This window comes from Puma concolor, chromosome A3 (genome assembly GCF_028749965.1).
Source record: "Puma concolor isolate L17-30 chromosome A3, mPumCon1.1.hap2, whole genome shotgun sequence".
Classification (NCBI taxonomy): domain Eukaryota; kingdom Metazoa; phylum Chordata; class Mammalia; order Carnivora; family Felidae; genus Puma; species Puma concolor.
Window position 1 is genome coordinate 71,455,698 of NC_141669.1, and position 14,303 is coordinate 71,470,000.

The 14,303-nt window shown below is 36.2% G+C and overlaps 1 protein-coding gene across 20 annotated transcripts in view; it reads left to right on the top strand.

The window, feature by feature from the left end:
* NRXN1 (neurexin 1) overlaps window positions 1-14,303 on the top strand; it is a 1,142,850-nt gene that overhangs the window by 417,271 nt on the left and 711,276 nt on the right. For all 20 annotated transcript variants that reach the window (XM_086701118.1, XM_086701120.1, XM_086701129.1 and 17 more), the window contains one exon: window positions 12,090-12,391. In XM_086701118.1, the coding sequence (XP_086557244.1) occupies window positions 12,090-12,391 (302 nt within the window). The remainder of the gene's footprint in view (window positions 1-12,089; window positions 12,392-14,303) is intronic.

Here is a 14,303-nt window from a genome sequence, read left to right on the forward strand (position 1 = left end):
ATGCAGAAGTGACTGGTCATCTGCCCAGACAGGCATAGAGTGGCTTTTGGTTCCCAGCACCTGCAGTTATTTAAGCAAATGCAAATCAGTTGCACAATAGGATTGGAAAATTGTTGTACTAGAGTTTTGGACTGTGTCCTATTTTCTTTTGGAACAGTATGTTCAAGTTTAAGCTGTATTTGATTTTTGATCATGAATTAGAGACTTATTTCATGGAAATATCTGGGAAATAAGGAAGAGTCTGAGATTGGACTCAAGAAGTCAAGGGTTTTATTCTGATCCTACATCAATTACTTATGTGATCATAATTTTATCAGTTGGGTCCTTACTCTCTTCATCTAATAAATAAAGGCCTTGTGCTCAACAATATCTAAGTCTTCTTTAGCTTTCATATTTAATGACCTCAGTATCATTATTAAGACTGTGCCTCTTTGGGGGAGTTAACTGATAGGTGTTTGGCAACCTATTTCCAGATTGGTTGCTTTGAGGTATACCTAAAGTGAAATAAAATCTTGAGTGATGAATATTTTATAATCCTTGATTTCTTGCTGCAAATAGTGGAAGTTAGCCTCAGAATTTACGTAGATTGAATCATATTTGAGAATTTTGGAATGATTTATAATATTGAATCAGACAGGCAATCTAAGGAAAGAGTGAACTACTCTCCATTTAAAGTGATACTATTTTTCCCTATGGTGATCAACTGATTGTTTTAATTTTTAAATTACATAGGATTGTTGCAAATAAAATGATGCTGTTTTTTGTTACACTTCTTAGGGACAGGACTTAACCTCATGTGATTTTCAATAGTCAGACTGCCCTTTTTCTACTTGCTTTATCTGTACAGTCAGACAGCCAGGCTTACTTAATTTGATATGTAAACTTCTAGTGTGTACCTTTGTTTAGTCAAGGATGTTTTTGGCGGGACATTCTTGTGTGTTTGACTTGTAGAGTAGTAAAACAAATGAAGCAAGTCTCTCATTCAAATGCCTGTTTTTGTTCATTTGTTTTTTTCACATGTTGACTTTAGTTTCTAGTTTTGTGTTGAACACAGTCTCAGAATCATGTGAATACAGTAAAACCTTAAAAAAACCTGTGTAATTTGGGACTGTGCATATGAAGAGCAAAATTCAAGAACAATAATGTAGGCCATGTTCTTGGCATAGGTAAAAGGCCTGATATTCCTAATGTCAGTGGGGGCAGTGTGACTCCTCTCTGCCCATTGGCATCCTTGTACTCAGGAGGTAAGGTCATTCCCTTGCAGGTCCTTCACTTAATAAAGAAGCTCATCGAACTTGAACTATGTGGAAACACAGGGCCAAATTCATGACATTTTTCCCCCATGCATAGGCTGTATGAATGGGCTTTATCCTGAGAATCAATTTTTCTGTGAACTTGGAAGTCATCTCACCTCTCTATGTCTAACATTGCTCTCTATAAAGTAGAAATCCTTGGTGTTGAAAACATTCCATTTGTTCAGTCTACCCTCCAAAGATTAGAACCTTATCCTATCCAGTTAAGTGGTTCCGTTATGTTTAGGTCCTTTCTGTGATGAGAAATTTGTTTACTATCAAATGAAATGTTCTACCTTCATCTGAGGGAAATCCTTTCTGATATTTGAAGATGCTGTCATATATCCCCCCTTTTTTTTTCTTTAAAGAACTTTCACTATTTCCCTATGTAGGGGCTCCTGGGTGGTTCAGTTTGTTAAGCATCTGATGCTTGGTTTTAGCTCAGGTCATGACCTCACAGTTGGTGAGTTAGAGCCCCATGTGAGGCTCTGTGCTGAGTGTGGAGCCTGCTTGGGATTCTCTCTCTCTCCCCCTCCCTCTCTGCCCCTTACCTGCTTGCACACACACTCTCTCTCTCAGTATTAAATAAACATTTTTAAAAAGCTATTTCCTTATATAATCTGGAAACCTTTTATCATTTCAGCATATATTGAAACACATTCTAGTTTGACTAAATAGGAGTATCATACATGTGGGTGGACCAGCACTGAAGTACAAGACCATCTCATCCCTCTTCTAAGCACCAGCATGAATATAATCCATGCTTATATGAATTTCTTTGAGTGTCTCCATCACACTGTTGATTCGTGCTCTAAGTCCTCCAAAGATTTGGCTTTAGTTGTTTTAACCTGTTGTTCAGTTGGTGATTTTGGACCAGGAACTCAGGTTTATTTCCATGAAATTTAGCTTTGTCAGAGTCAGATCATCTAGTCAGCATGCTAAGAATTTATAGAATTCCAAATTTTCCATTGAATTTTCCCTTAGAAAATTGAATGAGAAAAAAACTGTATTTTTACCTAATTTATTGGAGGGATGAAACTGAATGGCACTAAAATCCAAAGGTATCCTATGTGATCTCTTCTTACAATTATATAGCAACATAAAACAAATTAATATATAATTTTAGTAAATGCTCCAATTATTTAACTTTAACTTTACTTTTTCAGTTGTCTCTCTATTCTCATAGCATCTCTGTGATTATGAAAGAAACTTCTTTCACCTTAACATGGATCCCAATCAGCATCTTTAGAGTATGGTACTTTAAACAATTATGATTATATCCATGCCACCTATATATTCTTTCTAAATGTTGTGAGGTTGCTCTGAAGAGCAAATGGTATTAAGGGATATTACTATGTGTTGAGAAGATTTTAAATACTACATAATTGATATTACTACTATTGCTATTATTTTAGTTTTCACTAATAAAAGTAGCATTAATAGGAATACTGTCTTGCTTATATCACACTGTTAATCAGAACAAATAATACTATATCAGATGGATTTTTTCTCAATTATTCAGATTATTTAAATTGGATTATTTAATTATTTTATTGAAATATAGCATGAATCCGGGGAACTGCACATATCATAAGGGTACAGCTAAATGATTTCTGCAATCTGAGCACATCCATAACCAGAATCGAGATCAAGAACATAACATTACTAAATGGACTAAATGCTCCGATCAAAAGACATAGGCTGACAAAGTGTATAAAAACAACACCCATTTTATATGTTCCCACAAGAGACCCATTTTAGACCTAACGACACCTGCAGATTGAAAGTGAGAGGATGAATCCTCTATCATGCAAATGGTGTCAGAAGAAAGCCAGAGTGGGAATACCACAAATACATGGAAGTTAATTAATATGCTCTAAACAATGAATGGGTCAACCATGAAATCAAAGAAGAAGCAGAAAGTACATGAAAATAAATGAAAATGAAAACACAATGGTTCAAAAACTATGAGAACCACAAAAGCAGTTCTAAGAGGACAATTTATAGCAATGCAGGCCTACCTCAAGAAGTAAAATAAATCTCATATCAGCAACCTAATCTCACACCTAAAGGAACTAGAAAAAGGCAAACAAACCTAAAACCAGTAGAAGGAAGGTAAAAATAAAGTTCAGGGCAGAAGTGAATGTTATAGAAATTAAAAAAACAAAACAAAACAAAACCAACAAAAATGATAGAACAGATTGATGAAACCTGGAGTTGGTTCTTTGAAAAATAAATTAATAAAATTGATAAACCTCCAGAAAGACTTATCAAGAAAAAATGAGAAATAACTCAAAAAATAAAATCATAAGTGAGAGAGAAGGCATAACAACCAACACTACAGGAAAACAAAGGATTGAAAGAGAATATTATAAACTTACATGACAACAAGTTAGAAAACCTAGAAGAAATGGATAAATTCCTAGAAACATACAAACTACTGAAACTGAAAAAGGAAGACGTGGATAATATGAATAAACCAATAGCCAGCAAAGAAATTAAATCAGTAATCAAAAACTCCCAATATACAAAAGTCTAGGACCAGATGGCTTCACAGGTGAGCTTTACCAAACATTTAAAAAAGTGTTAATACCTATTCTTCTCAAACTATTGAAAAAAATTTTAAAAGGGAGGAAAACTTCCCAGTTGGACAACATTACCCTGATACCAAAACCAGATTAAAAACACCACTAAATAAGGAGAACTACAGGCCCATATCCCTGGTGAACATAGAAAAATTCTCAATAAGATACTAGCAAACCTAATTCAACAATACATTTAAAAAAATCATTTACCATGATCAAGTGGGATATATTCCAGGGTTGTAAGAGTGGCTCAATATTTGCAAATCAATCAACATGATACATCATATCAATAAGAGGAAGGATAAGAACCATATGATGAGTAGGTGCAGAAAAAACACTTGACGAAGTTCACCATCCATTTGTGACAAAAATTCTCAACAAAATAGGGTTAGAGGGAACATATCTTAATATAATAAAAGCCTTCTATGAAAATCCCACAGCTAACTGGACAGCTACATATATAAAAAAATGGGACCACTTTCATACACCATACCCAAAAATAAATTCAAAATGGGTTAAAGACCAAAATGTAAGACCTGAAACCATAAAAATCCTAGAAGAAAACACATGCAGTAACTTCTTTGACATTGGCCATAGCAACATTTTTCTAGGTATGTCTACTAAGGCAAGGGAAACAAAAGTGAAAAGAAATCACTGTGTCTACATCAAAGTAAAAAGCTTCTACCCATTGAAAGAAACAATCAACAAAACTAAAAGGCAACCTATGTAATGGGAGAGGATATTTGCAAATGACATTTTTGATAAAGGACTAGTATCTAAAACATATAAAGAACTTATAAAACTCAGCACTCAAAAACTAAATAATCCAATTAAAAAATGGGCAGAAGACATGAACAGACATTTCTCCAAAGGCATCCACGTGGCCAACAGACACATGAAAAGATGCTCAGTTATCACTCATCATCAGGGAAATGCCAGTCAAAACTACCATGGGATATCACTTCACACCTGTCAGAATGGTTAAAACCAACAACACAAGAAACAACAGATTTGGGGGAAGATGTGGAAAAAAAGGAACACTCTTTCACTGCTGTGGGAATGAAAAGTGTTGCAGCAACTCTGGTATGGAGTTTCCTCAAAGAGTTAAAAATAGAACTACCTTACAATCCAGCAATTGCACTACTGGTTATTTACCCAAGGAATTAAGAAGAATTCTAATTCAAAGGGATACATGCTCCCCTGTGTTTATAGCAGCATTATTTACAGTAGTCAAGATTTGGAAGTAGCCCAAATTTCCATCAATTGATGAATGGGTAAGGAAGTGATTATATATATATAATAATATATATATACACACACACACACACACACACACACACACACATATATATATATATATAAAATACACACACACAAATGTATATACATTCAGCCATAAAAAGAATGAAATCTTGCCTTTGTCAAAGACACGGATGGAGCTAGAGAGTATAATGCTAAGTGAAATTAGTCAGTCAGAGGAAGACAAATATCATATGATTTCACTTATGATTTTATCATATGATGTGGAATCTAAGAAACAAAACTAACAAGCAAAGGGAAAAAAAAGAGAGAAAGACAAAGCAAAAAACAGACAATCATAGAGAACAATCTGATAGTTACAAGAGGGGAGGCTGTGGGGTGGGGGTGGGCGTTAAATAGGTGATGGGGATTAAGGAGTGCACTTGTTATGATGGGAACAGATTGTTGTATGGGACTGTGGAATCATTACATTGTACACCTGAAACAATATAATAGTCTATGTTAACTAACTAGAATTAAAAAAAAAGAACACAACGTTACTAGAACCCCATAGTCCTCAGTTGTTCTCATTTCATCTAGCCATTATCTTGATTTACAACAGTAGAGATTAATTTTGCTTGTTTTTTAAAATTTTTACATAAATGGAATCATAAGTAAGTACTCTGTTAAGTCTGGCATTTTTCTTTTTTTACTTAACCTTATTATTGTAATATTTAGCCATATTTTTGTTTGTAATTGAAGATTATGTATTTTCATTACTGTTCCTTTGTGTAACTATAATTCAATTTCCATTCCATTGATTGACATTTTGGTAATGTTCAATTTGAGGTTATAATGCAGAGTGTTGGGGCAAACATACCGGTATGGTATTCTGATGATGTGAAATTTTGCTGGATATATACTCACAAGTGGAATTACTGGGTGGTAGAGTAGGCAGATATCCATACTTAAAAGGTATTGCCAAACGATTTTAAAACGTAGTTCCCACCAGTAATATATAAGAGTTCTGTTTGCTCCACGTTCTCACTAACACTCTGTATGTTTTATCTTTTTCATTTTATTCATTGTAGTGGAATATATTGATACATTATTGTGGTTTTCAGTTGATGCCTCTGAAGACAAAGTTGAACAGCTTTTCATATGAATATCCTATTATCATGGAGTGTCTGTTCATATATTTTCTCTATTTTTTTCTGTTGGTTTGTCAATTTGTTTATTGATTTATATGTTTCCTGGAAATAATTATTTGTTGCTATATGTATTACTGTAAATCTAATTTCTCTCTCCCTTTCTTCCTTTCTTCCTTCCTTCCTACCTACCTACCTCCTTGTATACCTATCTACCTTAAATTACTGCCTATGTTTTCTTGTAAAAGTTTTATGGACTCAGATCTTACATTTAGGTCTTTGAATCCATTTTGAGTTTATTTTTGTGTATGGTATAAGAAAGTAGTCTGGTTTGATTCTTTTGCAAGAAGCTGTCCAGTTTTTCCAGCATCATTTGTTGAAGAGACTTTTTCCCCATTGTATATTCTTGCTTCCTTTGTCATAGATTAATTGACTATATAAGCATAGGTTTATTTCCGGGTTCTTTATCCTGTTCTAATGATCTGTATGTCTACTTTTGTGCTAATGCCATAGTGTTTTGATTATTACAGCTTTGTAGTATATCTTTGAAATCTGAGATTGTGTTTCCTCCAGCTTTGCTCTTCTTTCTCAAGGTTGCTTTGACTATTTGCGGTCTTTTATGGGTCCATATAAATTTTAATATTACTTGTTTTAGTTCTGTGAAAAATGTTGTTGGTATTTGATTTCTTTTTTTATATTTACCCATTAGCACATATTGGAAATGCACAAGTTATTTGGGACTTGTATTTTAAAATGGAAATAGACCCATTCTTTGCATGCTCAATAGGAAAATATAAATAATTATTTACTATATTGCTCCTTATTTGCTTATGCCAGCACAAAACTTAATGACAAAGACTATCTAGTAGCAGACAGAGTTGGAGGAAATACTCCTCTTGTGTTGTAGAAAAATAGAATGATTTATGTGTTTTTATATTTATAAAGAATATATACATATTCTTTCATGAAAAACAGCATAGCAAAAATATTTTTCCTGCTTAGATTCAAGTCTCATTTATGGCTTTTTGAGGTAATGATACATTCTACAGCGAGTTTTTCCAATACTTATATGGTTGCCTTTAATGCAAATTTGAATTATCTAAATTTGAAATTAAACAATACAAAAAATGATGTTTTAATTTTTAGGTAATAGAAACATCCTGGTGCTAAATGTCATCAACACTCATATAACTTCAAAGCTTGCCATTTAGTGAATTGCAGACTCTGTTTACTACTTTTCCTCCTTGGGTCTGTCACATTATCTGGCAAATGAATCCTTTGTTAAGATGCATTTTGAATTATGCCAATTTGAAATGACATTAGGTCACTTGGATAAAATGCTAGTCTTTTAACTAAACCAAAACTCCTTACACCCAGAAACTTTGTTATTTTGTTATTTGGTTATTTAGTTATTTAAGGGTAGTCAGAGGCTGAGTTCTAGTCCTGCTTTTGTTCCTGGCACATTTTCTGAACTTGAGAGTCATTTATTTATTTTTTTTTTCAACGTTTATTTATTTTTGGGACAGAGAGAGACAGAGCATGAACGGGGGAGGGGCAGAGAGAGAGGGAGACACAGAATCGGAAACAGGCTCCAGGCTCTGAGCCATCAGCCCAGAGCCTGACGCGGGGCTCGAACTCCCGGACCGCGAGATCGTGACCTGGCTGAAGTCGGACGCTTAACCGACTTCGCCACCCAGGCGCCCCTTGAGAGTCATTTAAACTGTATGGGTCTCACTTTTTTTTTTCTCTGAGTTTTTATTTAAATTCCAGCTAGTTAACATACAGTGTAATATTAGATTCAGGTATACAATTTAGTGATTCATCACTTACATATAACACCCAGTGCTCATCACAAATGCCCTTCTTAATGCCTATCACCCATTTAGCCCATCTCCTACCGAGTTCCCTTCCAATAACCCTCAGTTCGTTCTCTATAGTTAAGAGTCTTTTTCTTGGCTCACTTTCTTAATAATGTACATCAAAAGGTTGGGCCAGAGGTGGGTCTTTAAAACTCCCTGTGGCTCAGAGACTTATTCTGAGTGTTCAGTGGGGATGAAAATTCTGCAAATATCATCTTCAGATAAATTAATCTCACCATATATAATGTATGTATATGTATGTGAACCATAATTCATGTGGCTACTATTATAAAACTATCATAACAATGAGCAGAAAAAATTAATTGAAAGCAAGTGGGGTATATTATTCCTATTGAGTACAGTAACCATTTTCTGAGGACTGAGACCTTTACCCTGTGAGAAATTCCCATGGGATTATGTAATGCCAAGTAGTACTTACTGAATTCAGTCAGTTTTCATCTTATCAGCCTTCTCAGCAGCAGTAAGAATTACGTTTTATCCATGGCTTTTCCAAACCTGGAATTTTTCTCTTTTATTTTCATTTTCTTTGTCAATCTCAAGGTTATGACATGGTATTTTAATATAATTTGGCATTTGCCTTTCCCAGAAGACTTACAGGATTGAGCATCTTTTCATTTATTCTGTGAAATTACTGTGCTTTTCTTATGCCCATTTTCCCATTGTTTGTCTTGTTTCTTATCGATTTATCAGAGTGCTTTGCATATCCTGGATTGTAGTCCTTTTTAAAATAATATGGCATGAGAATATTTTGTCACAATTTTTATTTATATTATTTCTGTCTTTATGATATTATTGATGAACAGGTGTTCCTAATGTTAATGTGGTTGAATGTATTGATATTTTATTAGTGCTTTTTGTGCCTATTTAATAGGTCATTCCATAATTGAATATCTTACTTTCTTATTTTACAAAAATTTTACAGATTTGCCTCAGTAACTTATATCCTTAATGCATAGAGAATTGATTCTTGTAAATGATGTAGAGATCCAATTTCACTTTATTCATATAGATAACCAGCACCATTTATTGACTAATCTGTACTTTGCTTATTTAATGGCAATGCCTTACTTGATATAGACTATTTTCATATATGCTTAAGACTGTTTTTAGTTTCAGTATTTTTATTCCTCCTTTTTTTTATTAAAAAAATTTTTAATGTTTTTATTTATTTTTGAGACAGAGACACAGCATGAGCAGGGGAGGGGCAGAGAGAGAGGGAGACACAGAATCAGAAGCAGGTTCCAGGCTCTGAGCTGTCAGCACAGAGCCCAACACAGGGCCCGAACTCACGGACTGTGAGATCAGGACCTGAGCCAAAGTCAGACGCCCAACTGACTGAGCCACCCAGGCACCCCTTAATTCCTCCTTTTTTATTTATCCTAATGTACTATCTTCATTACCATAATTTTGTAATAAATGTCCACCTTTTTTTTTTTTTTTTCAACGTTCATTTTATTTTTGGGACAGAGAGAGACAGAGCATGAACAGGGGAGGGGCAGAGAGAGAGGGAGACACAGAATCAGAAACAGGCTCCAGGCTCTGAGCCATCAGCCCAGAGCCCGACGCGGGGCTCAAACTCCCGGACCGCGAGATCGTGACCTGGCTGAAGTCGGACGCTTAACCGACTGCGCCACCCAGGCGCCCCTAAATGTCCACCTTTACATAAGAAAGTTCCTTCATCTTTCTCTGGTATAGCTTGGCTATTTGGGGCTCTTTGTTTTTCCCCTAGAACTGGTAGAATCATCTATTCACATTCATTTAAAAATTTCATATTTTTAATGGAATGTCATCAAATCTATAGATCTGTTTATATATGTTTAAAAGACTTACTGTCCCAGTACACAGAACCCTGAAATACATTATTAAATCCAAAATTTCTCTGCAGATTATTTTGGTCTTTCAATTCATACAATAATATTTGCTAATATGAGTTTTTTGCTTATAGTCTTCATAATGCTTATATATTTTTCCTATCTTCCTACATTATTTATGACTTCAAGTACAGTATGTTGATAGTAGGCATCCTTATTCTGACCTTAAAGATAATATTCTAGATTTCCCAATGAAGTTGACATGTGCTATTTGTTTTAGATTGTTTATCACATTTATTACATTAGACAGACAAGAAGGAAGGCATCTGCCATTCCTCATGCCTACCAACTTTGCTAGATGCCTATACATGCATTATCTCATTTTATCCTGCCAGACTGGCGTAACTGACCATTTTCAGAATCTGAGACTTGGAAAGATGCATAACTGTCCTTCCAGTGCAGTTAGCAAGTAGCCAAGCCAGGATCTAATTTCATATTTTGACCTACTCCCCCCCACCCCCCACCTTCAGTATGTCACAAATATTTAGTTGTGCTAATTCCCAGTATCAAGCTACTTGCCATAGTGAACTGACCAGGGATGTAGACACCCGGACTGTAAACTTTCAGAGATAGGAATCCTGTCAGCTTTGGCCACTCCATTATCCCCAAGGACTAGGACTGGGCTTAACACTTGGTAGGTGCTCAGCCAGTATTTTGAGTGTATGAATGGGAGGGGACCTCTAGCATGGCTTGCATTGTCCTTGTTATGGTTCTGCCTCAGAATGTGATGGGTTTGACTTGACCACTAGTTGTCACTAATAACTTACTAGTAGGCAGTGACTATTCTTCAAGGGCTCACACTCCCTTGTTGAAAATCCCTAGGTGCTTACTTGTTAGGTGCTTACTTAGTGCCATGCCTTTCCGACCTGTACCCACTTGTGGCACTGTCTGCATCCGAAGAGTCGGGTCATCAGGCTTTGGTGAGCTGAAAGCTTGATTTGAGCTCTGATGCAAGGATGTGAGCTATTTCACTGTCAGATGAATTAGCTCTGGGGTAAAAACCTATTGCCAAGGGTAAGCCCCTTTTTGATATGAACCCTCCAGTAGACAGGGTAGAGATGCTATATTACCAACATAACAGATTAGATTTGCCAGTACCACTTATAATTCTGTGTTTATAGTTTATCAGAAGCTGATTCCAGACCATATTGTGTCTTTTTTCTTGGCGCAATACCATCACTGCCTAGGAAGTCGAGGAAGCTTTGGCTTACACTCTTCCTTTCAACCAGTGAAAGAAGACTGATTTTTCCAAATACCCACTTTATGGGTTGATCTGTCTGACATCTTGCGGGATCCACATTGTTACTTGTAAAAATGGTAGAGACAGATATAAAGAAAATGTTAAGACTTCATTTACATGCTATTCCCATGTTGATGTGCTGGAAATTTTACCAGTGTCATAAAAGCCAGCCCTACCATCTGCTTGGTGAGATCAGGGAATGAATCAACAATCCAGCAGACTCCATTAAACTCCATCCAGGGAGGAAAAAAAAAAAAAAAAAAAAGAATGCACATGCTCTGGAGGAGATCTATTTACTCCCAGACCAAATTCTATTTTTTTCTTTGCTCTCCCCTTACCAGATAATTTGTCATGGTTCCTCAGGGATGAAAATATTTGGCTCTTCACTGAGAAGATCTTTGAATATAAATGTCTCACTGAAAATTAAAATAACGCCGCAGTTGGATGGCAAGAATGTTGCAAACACATTGGAACCCATTGTTGCCAGCAGAGTAGAACCATCCAATATGCATTTATGGTACCTGATTCATGCCCTGAAGATATCACAGAGCTACTTTCTCTGATCAGAGCTCTTGCAGTGATACTTAAAAATTAATTGAATTTTCAAGAATGTCAGCTTTAGCTATTCCAGTTGATGGCCCAATAGCTTAAGAGGCTTATTAAAAATATACTGCCACCTACAGTACCATTTGACTCTGTTTGACAGGGCTCTTGTCATGAATGTTAATTAGATAGAGTTAATTTGGGGGCTGATTGATTTTGTTTGTGTTAAGGTCTGCTGATTTACATAGTATATTTCTTTACTTATGCATGTGTATATTTGTTTTCCTCTAGGAAAAGAAGAATATATTGCCACTTTCAAGGGATCTGAATACTTCTGCTATGACTTGTCTCAAAACCCCATCCAAAGCAGCAGCGATGAAATAACTCTGTCCTTTAAAACTCTTCAGAGGAATGGACTGATGCTTCACACCGGGAAATCGGCTGATTATGTCAATCTTGCCCTGAAAAATGGAGCTGTTTCTCTGGTCATTAATTTGGGATCAGGGGCCTTTGAAGCACTAGTGGAGCCCGTGAATGGAAAGTTTAATGATAATGCCTGGCATGATGTGAAAGTCACCAGGAATCTGCGTCAGGTAACAGCGCAGTGGATAAGAGAGTTACTGGCTTTGTTTCTCACTACAGCTGTGTGTGTGGTACTTGAAAATCCTAACAACATGATGCAGGGCTCCTCAGAGTCGCTTACAAATTAGCTTTTTCTTCTTCTGAGATGAATCTTCCTGCCATACTTGAGCAGGGGCATATCTAGAAAGTTCTGGGGGCCCAAAGGCTATTTTAATACAGCGACATGTGACAATTGCCCAGATCGCTGCAAGGATATCCCTGCGACCTGCCCTTCCTGTGATGTGTGTGATTTTGTTGGTTTTTTTAATTTTTTTTGTTTGATTTTAAATTATAGTTTTCATGGTGATCATTTGGAAGCATGCACATTGGGGTCATTAAATCACAGTTCCTTTTTTGTAGTAAAAAAAAAAAATTAGTGTGTTTGTGATTTGGGATTGTATCAATCCCTACTCCCTCCCCACCTCCACCTCTGACATGGGGACGTGAAAAGCCCCTCAAGGGGAAAAATGACTTTGGGGGCCTATACATCTCCTGAAGATTCTGTTTATGAAGGTTTTTTTTTAATTTTTTTAGCACAGATACTTTAAATCCCAAATGGCTCCGGAGAGACCATTTCATCTTCTAGGTGCCCATTTCTGTTTGGTTGTATTTAAAAAAAAAATTCTTTCAAGAGTCTATATACTAGTAAAATATCAATTCTTTTAGTAAATCTGTGGGTCCACATATACTGTATGTTTTTAACTGAGGCATCTTATTACAGTATATCTATCTGTATACACAGATGAAAGTAAATAGATTGTCCTTTTATATTGAACATTATAAGTTTGGGTTATTATTTGAAATTTTATATTACAATGTGTCATTTTGTTAAGTGTTGACAGTGACTAATTTTTCTGCAGTACGTGCTGATCTCAAACTAATATCCTTAACATATTTGTTGTTTCTCTGAACAGTTGGAGAATGACCGGATTGTCTCTGGTTTTCCTTTACTAAAACAGCCCTCTCTTTCTGAGCTGTTAACCATCTAACATTTTCTTTCCCGCTTCTGAAAGGCTTAAACTATCCAAACTAGAGAGGCAAAAAAAAAAAAAAAAAAAAGGCATTTTAGGAGTGCAGACTTAGTTTAGCTAAGGCAGACAAGTAAAACTGAAGGATTCTTGAGACCCTCAAAGACCTTTCAGAGGCCTTCTTGGCATGGGAGGGGCCCTGCATGCTTCACACCTGCCCTGGGAGTTAGTCGCCCACCCTCAGTGCAGCTATAGACCAAAGATTTCCTATAAGTCTGTCTCTTTGGTTTTCCTTTTTTTTATTTTTTCTCTCAGATTCTCACCAAGAGACCGGAGGCTCATTTGAGAGAAGCGCAGAAGGAAGGGTGGGGCTTGAGGAGCCCACTTTCTAGATTTGCCTTTGCTCAGGTTACAAACCAAACTGTGAATTGGTAGTTCAAAGGAAACTGGTTATACAGCTGGGGTGCATGTGTGGCAGGACAGATTAAAAACAAATCCATTCTACTCATTCTATGTGTCAGGATCTTTGCTTTGTTTCATTGCAGTAAACTGTGACCCTAAAGTCCATCAATATGACCGAAGGAAGTTTTGAAGTTGAGGAGGAGTCCTTGTATGCTGTAAAATTGAGTAGCAGGGCAATGCCAACCGATTCCTATGAATTTGCTGGGGCTGGGTGGGCCAGGGTGGGGGAGGGATCACTTACGGGCATAAGGTGGCAGTGGTCAGCTGATGAGCTTTAGGCCTTTGAATCCCTTTTAGACTTTTTAAATGACCTTCAGATGTACTCAGGGAGACAAAGGGAACGTTGCCATGTGTCTGTTTCTATCTAGTAGCAAGTTACGAACAATGCTGGCAGGAAAAATATTACCTCTGTGGGAGGCCTATTTGTTAGTCTGCTTTTTTCTTGTAAAATTTT